Source organism: Halyomorpha halys, unplaced genomic scaffold, assembly GCF_000696795.3.
Source record: "Halyomorpha halys isolate HHAL.00 unplaced genomic scaffold, Hhal_1.1 Scaffold499.1, whole genome shotgun sequence".
Lineage (NCBI taxonomy): Eukaryota > Metazoa > Arthropoda > Insecta > Hemiptera > Pentatomidae > Halyomorpha > Halyomorpha halys.
Window position 1 is genome coordinate 574,649 of NW_027110524.1, and position 16,040 is coordinate 590,688.

At 30.4% G+C, this 16,040-nt stretch overlaps 1 protein-coding gene across 2 annotated transcripts in view; it reads left to right on the forward strand.

Annotated features, from left to right (window-relative positions):
• Positions 1–16,040, forward strand: part of LOC106683614 (uncharacterized) — a 61,267-nt gene that overhangs the window by 43,036 nt on the left and 2,191 nt on the right. Inside the window, exons 2-4 of one of the 2 annotated variants that reach the window (XM_014425185.2) lie at positions 13,579–13,732; positions 14,572–14,714; positions 15,276–15,414. In XM_014425185.2, coding sequence (XP_014280671.1) covers positions 13,579–13,732; positions 14,572–14,714; positions 15,276–15,414 — 436 coding nt within the window. Of the gene's footprint in view, positions 1–13,578; positions 13,733–14,013; positions 14,301–14,571; positions 14,715–15,275; positions 15,415–16,040 lie in introns of those variants that run through there. The other variant, XM_067048686.1, reaches the window with a different exon arrangement.

A 16,040-nucleotide genomic window follows, 5' to 3' on the forward strand; every position in this document is an offset into this window, starting at 1 on the left:
AAATCAAGATTTATTTTATAATGAAAAAAAAAAGTTATTTTATATTTTGAAATCAATTCCACTTACATGGAAAAATAAAATGAATTCCGAATCATCCTGAGAAGTCTGCAGGGCATAACACGTAAAACCAGTAGGATTCCTGTATATCTTTACAAAAAATTGTAAAAGATTTCCCGTAAATATTAAATATTATTTAAAAAATTTCTCATTCACACCTGATGTCATTTACTGTAAAATGTTCCTTTTTTCATCCTCGGACAGCTACCATTTCAAGCATACATTGGAGACGCCTAAATAGGACAGGTTGGGTTTTATGTCCGAACCCGCTGTCAGAGTAAACATGTTATGTTCAAAGACCTACTTGTTTGCGGCGTCTGTTTTGGCAAGGGGTCTCAACTTATAGGTGACGTGGCCTCGATATAGCCAAATTATTTTTATATTTTTCTTTTAACTAAAAGAAAAATATAAAAATAATTTGTAAGAACTAATCATCCTATAGAAACTAAATTAGATTACCTCAGAAGCACAGGATTAATTTTTAATGAACGTACTGAACGCGTGTTCCCTTCATCCACACTAAATCATATCCTTGATCTTTCCCAACTCATAATTCTTTTTTCCATCTCTTCGGATAAACTTTTAAACCCACTTTGGCTTATACATTTCATAATTTCACGTTCAAACAACGATGTAGGGTTCTTGAAAGCATGATTTACGCTGTAAAACATCTGAATGGGAAGTGATAATAATATTTACGTGATTTCTATGGCTTTTTCAGATTAAGATAAGAAACAAGTCAAATTATAATTCTTTAATTTTACCGTTTGTTTTAAAATTCTAATAAATTCGTCAAATTTTAATATTTTCAATTTCTTTTTTTATATAATTTAAATATAAAACATGTAACAAGGACGTTAATAAATGTGGCACGTCTGAAAAAAAAAAGTTATTTAGCGTTTGTGGTATTCCAGGGATTGTATTGTAGACTGAAGTCAACTTTTAACAGCCCTAATAGCTTTAGGAAAGTCTGTAGGACTTCCAAATATAGTCAATGTTACTCTATTTGGAATAGGTCCGATTCTAAATAAAATTGAAACTTTTTTTTTTTTTTGTCAAATGTGCCACTATACAAGCAAAACAGCAATATGTTCCTTTAAGTAGCATAGGCATCTATTAATAAGCTTTTCTATGTTTTCTCGTATTATGTTAATTCATTTCATTATTTATAATAAATATAAATAAATTCATCATTAACTATGTTCCAAAATAGGTCATAGGTTAAAAAGCTTTCTGAATATGTCTAATAATAGATATGTTTAATTTAAGACTTTTAGTACCCTCCCACCTAATGCATTTCATCCTTCAGAGATATCTAGTATCATTCAAAGATTACCTACTCGCAAAGCTCCTGGACACGACCTAATAACATCCTATTCCTTACCTACATATATAACGCCGTACTCCGTTCCACATATTTTCCTGACCCATGGAAATTATCAATAGTTAAAATGATACCTAAGCCCCAAAACCCGCCAGAATACCCATCCACCTACCGTCCTATCTCTCTATTACCAATTATGGGCAAAATCCTTGAAAAATTCATTTTAAAACGCCTATACCCATCCTAGATTCCAATCATATAATTCCTGATCACCAGTTTGGATTCCGAACAACCCACTCCACTATTCAGCAATGTCATCGTGTGGTGGACGTCTTCTTTTGAGCGCGGAATGTACTGCTCGGGAGTCTTTTTTGATGTAAGATAGGCTTTTGATCGAGTCTGACACTGCACTACAACCTGGACTGCTTTACAACCTCCGTTAATTCCTACCTCCTATATACTTTCTCATCATTCGTTCCTTTCTCATTAATAGACTATTCCAAGTAAACTACAATGGTTCCTATTCATCCCTCTATTCTCAGTCCGTTGGTGTTCCTCAAGCTAGTATCCTTGGTCCCATCCTCTATACCGTCTATACAGCTGCAATCAACCCTAAATCTATCCTCACCACGTATGCCGATGACACATGTGTGCTCGCACTTATGTGATGTTAATAATAACCCATTAATTGTATCCCAAACTCTCCAATCCCATATCACAGCCCTCGAAGAATGGTGTAGTAATTGGAGGATTAAGATAAATTCCAACAAATCACCTTTACCGAACCTACCGACTGCCCTACAGTTTCATTTAATGATGTTACTCTTACCCCTGTCGAACAGATCCACTACCTTGGACTACATTTGGACAAACGATTAACCTGGAATCCTCACACAACACTGAAAAAACAGGAAACTGCACTTTGATTTCGACTGTTACAGCACTTACTAGACAAACGTTCTAAATTTCCAACACATTACAAAAGACTGATCTACATGGCTGTAATAAGACCAATCTGGATATATAGAGTTGAACTTTGGGGCTCCACTAAACCTTCGAATTCCTCTCGTATTCAATCCTTACAATCCAAAATCCTTCGAAAATCCTCAATGCTTCTTACTTTGTCACAAATAAAATCATACAGACCTTAATCATAAAGACCTTAATGTTCACTATGTAACCGATCTTGCTCGAACCAGATATCACTTCTTCCATTATAAACTCCCTAACCACTCAAACCCCCTAGTCTCTAACCTTGCATCCTCTTCCATTCCTGACAATCCTCCGAGGCACCTGAAAAGAAGATGGCCACGAGACCAGCTAATGTAAAATGCCATTTCAGTGCTACCAGTGGGTAGTTACTCTACACTTCTGTAACACTCCATTTTAACAAAGACTTAATTTACTAAATGTATTATGTAATATACAGTTGTAAATTTCAATAAAGTAATTTTAAAAAAAGAAAGACTTGTAGTAGTTAAAAAAAATATCAATTTTGTCTTTCGGCCATTCTTATTTTAGAAAATAAGTAATTTAAACAGAGATAATAATTGATAGTTAATGTGATAACTAAATGACTAAATATAAGTCAACGTTAAAGTTATAGTTACATAAACTAGTTAATGTGTTAATTAATAATGATAAATAAATTAACAAAGGCAATATGGCCAGCAATTAATTTGACAACCTATAGTTTTAGCTATGATAGTGTAATAAGATCGTTGAAAATAGCAGGAATGGCCGTTCGTTGGAGTGTTCAAATAATAAAAAAATTGTTGAGACAAAATGGATATTTTTTTATAACCACTAAATAAATCTGTCTTCAAAATAATTATATTTAAGACTTTTGTTTTGTTGAAATCATTATTCTTCCGGCCAGATCCAATCCGGCTAATAAAGAGACGGACGCGAATGCTGAAGACAAAGCAGCAATATTCAAATTGAACATGAATGTACATATAATAATAATAAACAATTTTTAAAAAAAGCGAGGATTCTTAATTGACCTTTACTATTTTGAATTCTTAATATTTACTTGGCAAACGTTTTTAGTACTTACGAAGCATCAGAGCTTCAGCTTTTAAAGTTTGTATTTAAATAAATTTTACATATAAATTTAATTCGGAGTAATACGCTGAAGGAGTTTCGTTAGAATAATAATAATAAAAATGCGATTCTATAATTATTCCATAATCTTCTAATATTAAAGCATTATGTTTTGTTTTTTTTAATACTGAATATGTTTCTCCGGCTGTTCTAAATAAAGGATTTCCTTCTATCTTCTACAAACGCCAGTCGATATCAGGTCACGGTATTATATAGAAAAATAATTTAATTCCCGACCTACCTCTCACGTGGGCTTTGTGTGGCAATAAATGCCAACTTGATTGTCGTTTTGATTGATACTGGAGGCTTCTCTGATTGTCAACTCTGTCCAGGTTATGCTGGGGGCAAAACTGTTAAACACATTAATTAGTTCAGTATTTTCCACAGGACTTTTTTTTCTGTAGGATCTGTTGCTCCATTTTATTAATAACTATCGTTATTAAGTTAAAAAAATATAAATCAGTAATAATTAATCAGAATGATTAAGGATTCTTCATTTCAGTTATTTTATTAAAATTCATTTGGTATTATAAATATGACTCTTATAGAGAATTAGTTGGCATTTTTTCTTCTTGGGGCTTTTTATCAACAATTAATATAAATGTGTCCCACTAGAAAAAGATAAAATAATAATAAAGTTGTTTAAATAAATTACAGATTTATTTAAAATTTTATTTCACTTATCTTTCTTATCTTAGCGGAATATATTTTCTCTCTTTGGTAAAAATTTGTACCTTTGTTTTTTATAAAAATATTAGATTTAAGATTGCTCATCAGTGTAGAGATGTCTCTAAACTGCCACACTCACCATGACATATACGACCTACTCTTTCATTTATCATCAGGAAAGGATATGTATAGTGGAGTTCTGAAGGAAACTATGAAATATCTTAGATAAAATGTAAAAAAATCAGAATATTTTTAAAAAGTTTTGTTAAGAGCAGTTACCCAAGATTCCCAATAAGGAATTAACTCACATTAATTAGGTATGCGATAAACCTTTGCGAGGATCATTGCCAAATATATCCCCCAGGATGAGATGGCATGATATTCGTTTAATTAATCAAACACTTCAAATCATTTTTTTTTTTTTTTAAGAAAAAATAAATAGCAATATGATAAAGAAAACAAAGAGAAGGTGGATATGGTCAGAAATTACATAAACTGACTGGTAAGTATTATTGTTTTAATGAGGGCCAACGTTTCAAAATAATTACTTCGACTTCGTCAGGGCTAATTAAAACAAGATTTAGAATCATATAATCATATAATATTTGAGTACCAAGGGAAAAATAAGAATGAATAAAGTGGGGAAGAGTATGGAACAGTAAATTAGTATAAGATAAGTATTCTATTCCAGACAAATACTCTATGTCAAATATATTTGTTGAGAGAGCTACCATTTAAAGTAAATCTAACCAATTTTTTTCAAATTGCCATAGACAGCAGCTTTTCCCAACAAAACATATTTGTATTGAGGTGTAGATAGTTGACCGTAGATTAATGCTTGAAGAAGTTTGTCGGGGGGTGCGGTCAGCAAAGAACAACATAAATAAACAAAACCATATTTATTTATTTTATGCCGACGTTTCGACCTGAGTTTCAGGTCTTCATCAGGGGTTGTTTCTTAGAGGAGGGAAATATTAGTACTGACCCCTGCTATATTAGTAGCAGTACTAATATTTCCCTCCTCTAAGACACAACCCCTGATGAAGACCTGAAACTCAGGTCGAAACGTCGGCATAAAATAAATAAATATGGTTTTGTTTATTTATGTTGTTCTTTGCTGACCGCACCCCCCGACAAACTTCTTCAAAACATATTTGAAATTAATTCTTATTTAAACACACAAAATAAGATCTTACTCCGACTTACATTACGAGAAATTATATGAAATAGTATTTAATAAACTTGAAAATATACTATGGTGTATAAACTGCCGTTCAAAAGTTCAGAACCAAAGGTCTCTGGTGTAATAACTGTCCCGAAATCATACCAACACATGATATGAGGTCTATCTTGTTTTGAAATATATAAAACAATAAGTTATTATTTTTTTTGAAGTGAAACTTCCTTACTGACGCTCTACAAATCAAGAAAAAAAAAGTTATACGGGAGTAAACTTACTTTGTAACGCGAGGGAACACTCGAAATGAAACAGAAGTGGTGGGGTCTAGCTCTCAATTTGCTTTAAATTTAGCTTAAAATATCTGGAAAACTAAAAATCGTAATTGCATACTGGGGAAAATGTTCAGCATTTTCTATAAAATTGTATATTGACACTACACCAAGATAGAGAGCCGGAAACTGGAAAAGATGGCGCCCGAAATGAAATGATAACGAGTTTTTGAACATTTGAACTATAATATTTTGAAAACCAAAAATCGGAGTTGCATATTGTAACTGATGGAAATTTTTAGTATTCCCTCCTCTTTTTAATGAGCTATAATTCAAAATTCTATCTTGATTCTATACCAATTTAGAGAGACAAAAATCGGAAAATATAAAAAGATAAATGGAATGATAACGATTTTTTGATCATTTCATAAGCTCACCACGAAAATTTACAAAAGAGATGGCACATCTGATGCAGTATTATTTTTTACAGTGCTTACATTAATTATTTTAACTATTACAAACAAAATATATCAACATTTACTTATAATTCCAATGATAATGTAAACTATAATTTCACCAATGAATAGTCGTATTAAATAATTATAATAAACTAAGATAATAAAAGTTTTATTGAATATTAAAAATAATCATTATTAATAAAATTTCAATGCATTGTTCCATTTCCAGAAGTTTCAAATCGGTCGGGCAGTCCTATTTTTTTTATTCTGTAAAGCATTGTTAATTCTTGGATATCTAAGCCACCTATCTACCTACATATTGAAAAGTCAAGATGGATTTCATGTTCATTTATAAGTTTTTTCAATGGAAAAAAAGGTTTCTTGAAAACTGTAAAGTCTACATACATATTTACCTAGCCCTTTCTTTGCCACATGGCAATACAAAACTATTTTTATTTTTTTCTTACTTTCTTAAGAAAAAAAAAATATATATATATGTAATAGTTATATTATAATATAATAGTTATGTATTGATCGGATGTTGTCAATACATAACTTATTATATTATGTTTTAAATAAATAAATATTATGTTGAAAGAGCGTAATGAGAAGAAGAGGGAAAGGGAGTGATGCGACGGTACTTCCCAATATTTATTTTTTATTTTTTTATTAATTTATTTAATGTAATTTACAACTGTACAAAATAATAAATATAATAAGTAAATATGTGGAATGTTATTATTTATTTTAAAAAACCTTTTGATGGGAAATTATTGAAATCGGGTTTACCGCTTTACCAGTTGATTAATTTCCTTTATTGAGTATGTTCCTCTGTAACTCTTTTAGTTTATTTATTTTTTACTAAAGTTGGATTTAAAAATATTTTTAGTTTCCTTTTATTTATTCGAAAATGTATGTAATTTATTTCCAAATAAATTGTTTTGTAAAAAAAATAAGCTTAAAATATAAAATATATATACCGCGTAAGCAATATCTTAAAGATGATAAAGGTAAAAATTTATTTTTTTATAATATATTTAAGTATTATAAATAAGAAGAGTTCTTCTATTATTTTTTTTAAGTCCCATGTGGCTTGAAGTAAGGAATATTATTTCATTCCATTTTATTATTAGATTCTCACTGGTGTATTTTAATTTTTAAAATTTATTTTCTTTTTTTATTTGGCTTGAAATAGGTTCCTTAGAATTATGAGCATAGCTTCACTGAAAAGTAGAATTTTAAAAAAGTTTCAATTAGATTCTTATATTTATGTTAAAAATTTTAATCATAGAATATGTAACAACAGTGAGGCTGCAGCACTGCGTAAGTTTGCTAATAAATTTGCTTAAAATACAACTGTGGTTCCATTCACATTTTTTTATAAGAGCGTAGTGAATGAAAATTAATTAAAGGGGCTTTAGAAAAAAAAAAAATCTAATGAAAAAAGATAAATGACTCTCTTGGTTGCCATTTATTTCTGATTTATATTCGTCTCTGGAGGAATATTAAAAAACTTTATCCCCGCTTTGCAGCTTGCTAGTATATTACGGAACATTTTTGTTGGTTATTCAGCAGTAAAGACTCATTAACGAAACTTTTCTTATCAGTAAACAGAAGCCGCGAATGTTTTTATTCAGACTGACATTATTTCACTAAAATTAATTTTTTTTTTTTTCCATTTTGTAATTATATCTATACAAAGCAAATAAATAGACTAAATTTACTATACGATTAGTTGGTAAGACAGAAAGTTTCCACATGTACTATAATGTTTGTAACTACTGAAGGGTGCAAAAAGCAGTATAAAGGCCCGTTTACACGGTGATATTTTACAGTCATTGTAGTAACTGTCACAACTGCCATGTTAAAACTGTAATATAATTACCATCATGACAGCATTTACTGTGGTGGTAGTTCTGATGCACATGTCTGACATGGTAGTAGATACTACATGTTACAGATGTGTAGGTTCTGTCATGTTAATTGCAATGTGAATACGCCTGGGCAGTGAACTGTTGAACCTTATCCTGCTTATCAACTATAATGATAAAATATTTTTCTTCCATATTATGGTGCTTTGATGATTTTTGTAGTTGAAATTAATTGTACTACTATCAATTAATTTTTATCATATTTTTTCTTTAGTTTAGTATGTACACATAAAGTATGAATTACTTAAGTATGAACACTAATAGTTATTATTCTTAAATAAAAACCACTATTAAAAAAAAAAACAGAAATCGATTTTATTTAACGTTTTTTACCTTATCAACAGTAATGGTGAATTGACAGTAAAAGAAATTGCCATTTTTCTAATAGGTTTTGGTTAATATTACTGTCACCATACAGGATACTTCCACATTGCACGACTGTACCACTTTCCTGGGAGTACTATCAGAAAACTATCACGGAGATAACGATTCTTGATTGAGCGTTAAAAATAATAAAAATATTCTAGAAAATCAACTAAAAAATACTAAATAGTGATATTAAAAAAATTTTATACATGTGGAGGAAGCTTCAAAAAGTAAATTGATATACGTACAGAATAGAATGTTTATCATATACCACTAGAAAATAAACACCTCATATTAGTTTTCAATTGATAACTTCGACAACGTTTGAAATTTTAATAAGTTAAATGTAAATGAGAGTTTGCCTTCTAAACTGGGCCGTGGGCCTTTCTGCGCCCTCCAATACCGGGAGGGGGGCGCCGGAAATATTATAGAATTTCTGTAGCGTCTATTGTTTTAATATAAAACACTGATATTATCAAATTAAAGCTAAACCTCTATTTCCAAATGGTTAGTTTTGAAAATGAAAATGGCTTCATGGTCTACTTCGCTCCCTCTTTGTATCTGCACCCTTGGTGGATGCCCATCTCGCCTCAGCTACGGCCCTGCTTCCGAAATTGTTTTTATGCTCTTCTACAACCGCTTTTCCTATAAAGGTTATTGAACGGGTTGATGTAATTTAAATATAACTCTTTCCAACTAAGTAAACAAAGAATGACATCTATTTATAAAGAACACGTTTTGAAAACATGTTTATAACAATGGAGCAATCCGCATCTATTTCTATTCACTAACTACGTTTCGAAGCTATTTACTTCATGATCAGTTCAATTTCAGATACCTCTATAGGTTATAATAACACCTCTCCCATTTTTAAATTTAGAGCAACTTATTATTATTGTTGACTAAAATATCAGGATATTGTTCACGGTAACAGTAATCTTACAAATTGTTCTAATTAAACATGAACCTAATGTATAACTGTATAACATCATTTCTTAAAAATGATGAAGTAATCAGTACTCATTTCATCTCAAAGTAGGTTTGCAGGAAAAATAGTTTTTTATTTTAGCTGTAATTTTTTTAATTGTCTGTTCATTTTTTTTTCAGCTTGAGGATCTCCGGGCCGACTGTTGAGGCAGTTGAGGCATAGGTCTTTGCAACCTTAGAACTGCATCGGCGCTGGTTAGAATCCGGCCTGGAAGTCAAATTTTATTTTTGTAGCGGTCCCACAAAACGGAAACTTAATCCCTCACTATGGTTAGAATAGGGTGGTGCCCTGTTGATAACATCTCTTCCTTCCCCTTACATCATAAATGGCCAGGAATAGGGTCACAAAAAAGCTTGAGGAACTCCAAATGACAGTATAGGACTCCTAGTGTTCAAACTGTTCTTTCTTCTTCCCTCTGGTAATGAAACCCAGTCAGTTCGGGAGGATCCCATTTTTGTCTAGATTTATAGTTAAAATTATTTAGTTAACTATCTTCTCTGATGTTTGTGTACCAGGTGAAAGATTATAACAGTAATGAAAGTTACTAAAAATGCCTTTTTAAGCTACTAATTTTCAAATATTTTCGAGAGAGGCCCTCCTACACCCCAGGTAGGCTACACCTAGTTCAATTTCTGCCTCAGTAGTCCGCAGATCCCTATGGGTAGGGAACCACTGCGTTAGATGCCGAGATGGAGGGGGTCGCTATGGCAACAGACGCTCATGAATGAATATTTACTAATTTCACTTTTTTTTTACTCATGAAGTAATGTAGAAATTGCAAAGTAAATGAAAAAAATTAAATTGGTAACATACATCCTCTATCTAATGATTATAACTTCTTCATTAATTAAAATGATCAATTTATGTATATTAAAATTTCAGTGAATAATATTTATTGAAAAACCATATTCCTTTGATACTTGATAGTACTATTGGACGATGATATATTCCTATATCCTTAAAAAATTATCGGCATACCAAATTTCTCTGCATCAGACAAATGTCCAATCTAGACGGATGAAGAAAGGTCGTAAAACATCGTGTCAAAACAAACAGCAGGGCGCTCTTTTCTAATATTAACTGCCCGCGCTGACAGCACGCCTGTGTTTGACTTACACGGTTTACTCAACGTCTCCAAATATTCGCAGTTGATTTTTACCACAAAATGTATACTTTCTACAATTCAAGAAAATGAATGAGAATGTATCCAGACCGTACATTTTTTACTTTAGGTAAAATTATGGATCATCTGTCAACAACATTCTGGTACAGCCAAAAAATAACACCAGGGCCCTGTTTCATAATAAAGTACAAACTAATACTATTAGTCTTTTAGATTTATCTTAATTCAATTACACTGACTTGTACAATAGTAACTTGTACTTTAGTATTTTTTAATTCCTGTAATATCAATAATAGTCATCCTTATCATGAAAAAAATAAGTATCAGTATTATTACCACACTAGTTTCAACACTTGTACTATTAACTAATACTATTGGCTTTCATTAAGAAACAGGGCCCTGGTTAGCTCTGATTTGATAATAAGAAAGTTTTATTTTTATTTATCTTAATGAAGTAATTTTCTTATCAAGCATAATAATTTATATTTCAATATGACTATAATTAACACCAAGTAAAATTGATTATTCGTATTCTTTTACGAATTTCTTAATTTATTTTGCATTTAGTTCAAAATTGAATCTGACAACTCTGCTAGATTTATTTATTTTTGTCTTAGACGTTTCAGAGTTGCTGCGCAACCTATTCCCCTCTCCCCTCTATCTTCAGCATGTATAATTTAACAATTTTTTATAATATTTTTTTATAGAATTGATTATAATCAATTAATATCATTTCTAATTATTAATTTTAAAAAATAATAAGTTTATTAACATAATTTTGCTCACTTATCATGACTGGCATTAATTCTAAATCAAATTGATTATTCGTCTTTTCAGGAGTATTGACATGTTTCCTTGTAATCATTATTTTACATTTAAAAATCCATTTGATTAAAACCAATGTCCTATTGTATTTAATTTATATTGATTTGAGCTTCTTATAATAATTAGTTAATTAATTAACTATTCATTTCAAGTAATTTTATTAAAAGTATACTTAAACTTTATCAGTCACCTAATCTTGAAGTATGATATGAGCAGGATTATCTCCCTTCAACATATTCTAAGATCATAAAGGAGACTGGAAACAAAATCTAATTCATCAGCATTGATTAAGCACCTTTCAAGGTATTTTTCTTTTTCTCTGGACAAGCCTAATTATCTTCTTTCACTAATAGAGAAAAAATAACATATATTTAAAGTGATATTTACATAGTACAGATATTATATATAGTCCTTGGCCATATTTACTTCACCTATATGTTTTACCTTTTACACCTACCTCTAATGCCATATTTATAACTTGTTATAAAGGGTATTCTTATACAATTTATTAGTCTTGATCTGTATTTAGAGTTCTATTTATGTATCTATTAGTAACTAGTTTCTAGTCCTCCTATATGTATGTATCATTAAATTATTATTATTTCTTTTATATATTTTATAAACAAAATAATTGTTTTGAAATGTTTTGTTTTATTTTAATTTTCTGTCAATTCTTTCAATGTTGGTATATGATGTTTTTCATTTAGCCCTGATCAAGCACTGTAAAGTGGAGCAAAACGTTCTTTAAAAATAAATAGTTTTCTTTTACTATTTTGATACCTTTATGGACCGCCACTCGGTTTATCTTTATCTTCCTACAATCTAAATCATACGGTTCCATCTGCTTCCAATAAGAATTTATTTAAAATTATACAAAAGATTTTATATTTATTTACACATTGGATAAATGATTGAATGAATTGCTTATTACATCTATTTAGTTTATAGAGGTAAATAACAATATATAATAAAATTATATGGTTATAGTATATGGTAATAATATATAATAAAATATATGGTAATAATATTTCAATAGCTCTAAACCTTCCCATTGCGATAGAGAACATTTAAAAAAAACAAACGGAATGTCCAATATTTTAAAAGTTTACAAAGATTCGAACTATTCCCTTTTAAATATATATAATAATATATAGGAGACCAGGGTAATCGTGGGTCATGACACTTGTTATAGATAATCAAAGCAGCGTCGAACGTGGTCAGCACTGGGATGGATGACCGCCCGAAATAGAGGACCCATTAGACCACCCCCTTCCCTTTCCCGGATTTGTGAGGCTCGTCAGCCTGTTGGAGGTAACTCAGACCAGATGTAGGACTGATGACCCTACCCCGTAGTCATGTATTGTGTTTCGCGTTGTCGTACAGAATCTCTAGTACCAACAGGAAAAAAAAAATAGTAACAAAAAATACTATCAATATTGTATTTTTTTTCTGAAAACTTAAAGATGGCATATAGCAATCCCCAAACTTTATTAATTAAGAAGTAAACATGAATAATATATAAAAATAAAACTTCATTGTACTATTGTGCAAAATATTTTGGTATGGGAAGAACAACAGCTATGTTTTGCAGGTTGGACTAATAACTATGAACAATGTAAATTTTTAATTAATGGATTTGATGATATATTACTATTTTCAAACAAATATAACAATTTCATCAATATGAAAAAAATCTCCCGATTTCGATTTGATGTTTAGTAGAATACTTGGACTCAATAAATAAATCTGTGTATGTTATTTTACTGATATCGATTATTCTTACTTTAACACAATTATGACATTAAAACTATATCCAAATTCATATACAGATAGGCCAGTAGACAATAGCATTTCTGACCGACAACCGATGGTCTTGGCTTTATCTGCTATTGTTGCTAGAATGCTAGCCTAACGTAGTGATTGTGGGCTAGCATCCTATTCATGGAATCCCAACATTGTTCCACCTCCATATGAGGATTATTCTATTGTATGGCGAGGATATGATTGATTAGCTTTCGTTTTACAAACACTTGAAAATTCATATAAAAAATCTTCCACATTCCGAACAAAAATAAGACAAATTAATATAGTTCCAGTATTAAATCACTGTGGTACAAAACAGTGATGTACGAAAATCTATGTTTTGACAGTTGTTAGGTTTCGCTAGCTTCCAAGCAATCAAAATGTTTTTTAATAATTTTAAACATCATCCTGTCAAATGAATAAATTTGTAATGAGTTAGAATCTCTGTGCTTGACTGTTTGAATTTTATCTTGTTTCAGTGGGAGGACTCCTTGCAGAAGGTGGAAGGCAAAAAGTGGACTGCAAGGACCGAAGCTTCCTAGACTCTTGTATGAACGAACTTCCTCCGATTCTCGAAAAGGCTGAACTGAAGGGGATCCCCAGCTCCAGGAAGGATGTCGAAAACGCTTGCATGTAAGCGCCTTTAACGTCTTTTGTGAAAAAAAATAAGTATTGGATCTCGGTACCATTGTTTTCCTCAAGTCAGATCATTTACGCCTGGTTATATTAATTTGTAAATAGTCTTAGTATGTAGTAATTTTATTTTTATTTGTATTATTTTCTTTAAAAATTTATTTTTATTTTAAAATAAAAAGATGTTTCCTAATATTTAAATGCAGGTATAACAGTCAGTGGGGATTATTTGCATAGCAATGGATCAACAATCTAAGGCTTGAAACAGCTGGCTAGTCGCCATTAAGTGGTTCGTCTGATTTTGTTACTAGACCCAGTATGCGTGAATCATATTGTGCTTAAACATTTCATTTTACTTGTAATTAATCGTAAACAGCCACTACGTTTGATGAGTGGCATTATAGTATTTAAATTAATTAAAGTTGGGCAATTGGTTACCTTGATTTGAATCAGTATAGATGTGGGCCCACCAACTTTTGAAAGCCGTTCATATCAGCTGCGTCTTCAACTTTGCAACAATGGTCCTGCTGGTGTCAAGAGGTATCTTCTCAGGCCTATCGGAGTGGCAGTCAGTATTTTATTCTATACATTTATTAATTTTGTAAAAAAATTTATTTTTTTCATTTGATTTTATCTTGAAAGCCATTTTTATTTTTATTTCTATTCTTTACTTTATTCTTAAGTGTTTTATTTTAATTTTACGTTTGTTTTTTTGTTATTAACCTTGCAAATAAATCTGAGCTAGTTTTTTTTTCTTCTTTAAAGCTTTCCTCCAAGACTCTTTGAGGTGGTTTTAACACACATAAAGAAAAAACATATATCAATAATTTTTTGCTCAGGGCCTTTCAAACCGGAATGGGATGTATTGACACTTACTCCCAAGAATGCCTGTCGGATAAAGACAGAAAGATATTTGAGAGTCACATTGCTGGAGCCAGGCACACCTTTCACTTCCTATGCAATGATCCTGGCTTTCGAGAGGGTAAGTGACGGTTATTTTTATAATAAGAATTAATTTAATTTTATTTATTCATCTCAAAACAGTCATCATATAAATAGATTTAAATAGTCTTAGTGAACGTAAAAAAGATTGATTTATAACTTAAACTTCATTAAATAAGTATATATGTTTAGAAATAAATTGTTAAAGTTTGTGTATAGAATAAATATGGTATTTTATAGCGTTTAGTAAAGTGGTGGAAGTTTAGTTTAGAATCGTAATATGAACATAAAACAATTTACCGCTATTTTAGTAATAACCATTAACAAAGACATGGATAATTTTATTGTTTCAAATTAACATATCAATACAAGAAAAATGTCAGTGAAATAGATGACAATGCGATTTAACAAAAGAAACTTAATCATCAATTCCTAAACTGTTCAAAATTAAAATATTTCGTGTTACAGACCAAAAAGTGGCACAGCTCAAAAATTTAATTTAAAAAAAACACTAGTAAAAGGTTAATTTTATCATTTAATTTACACGATTCAGAGAACTGATATTAAGATATGACAGTATATTTAATTATTTTTCTTTTAGAGTACCTTATGTATACAACATGCTACAAGGGCATCAGTAAAGATTGGGACGCATGCGCTAACAAATTCATAGCATTGGCTGAAGAAGAAATATCTAGAAAAAATTCAACCGACCAGTCACGACTTGTAGAGCTTTGCTGGTAAATGGTTAATCATTACTATGCCCATTATACAATTTTTTTTGTAGATAATTTATTTACCTTTTAGGTGATTGTATACAACTTTCCATAAAATATTTATTTTTTTAACTATTACTAAATAATATTACTTTTCCGTATATAATTTTTTTATTTTTTTTTATTTCATTTTTTCGGGAATAAGTTGTTCATAAAAAGTTAAACACATTCCAGTAGAAAACATGAGGCAAATTCCATTTTAAAAAAAAGTTCCGTTTTTGAGATTAGTTTAGAAAAATAATGTTTACGTTTTCTGATACTTCTATTCCTACCAGAATCCTACCATTTATGGTACCGTCTCTGTTATAATTAGATCATGAAATGAATAGCCTTTACAAAAGTAAAAATAGATTGACCCTTGTTTTTCCTTTTATAATTGTATTTCTGTATTTATGTATTTCTGACATCGTTGTCTCTTCATAAAGAATAGGTTCTTACAAACCGTTGGTGGAAGAAATTTTTCTTTTGCCTGTAGAATCTCACCGATTTTCATAAGGTGACTTGAGCTTGAAAAAATATAAAGCCTTCAAATTTCATGAACGAGACTAAACTTAATATTTCTGAGTATCAATATGATATAATATTGAATT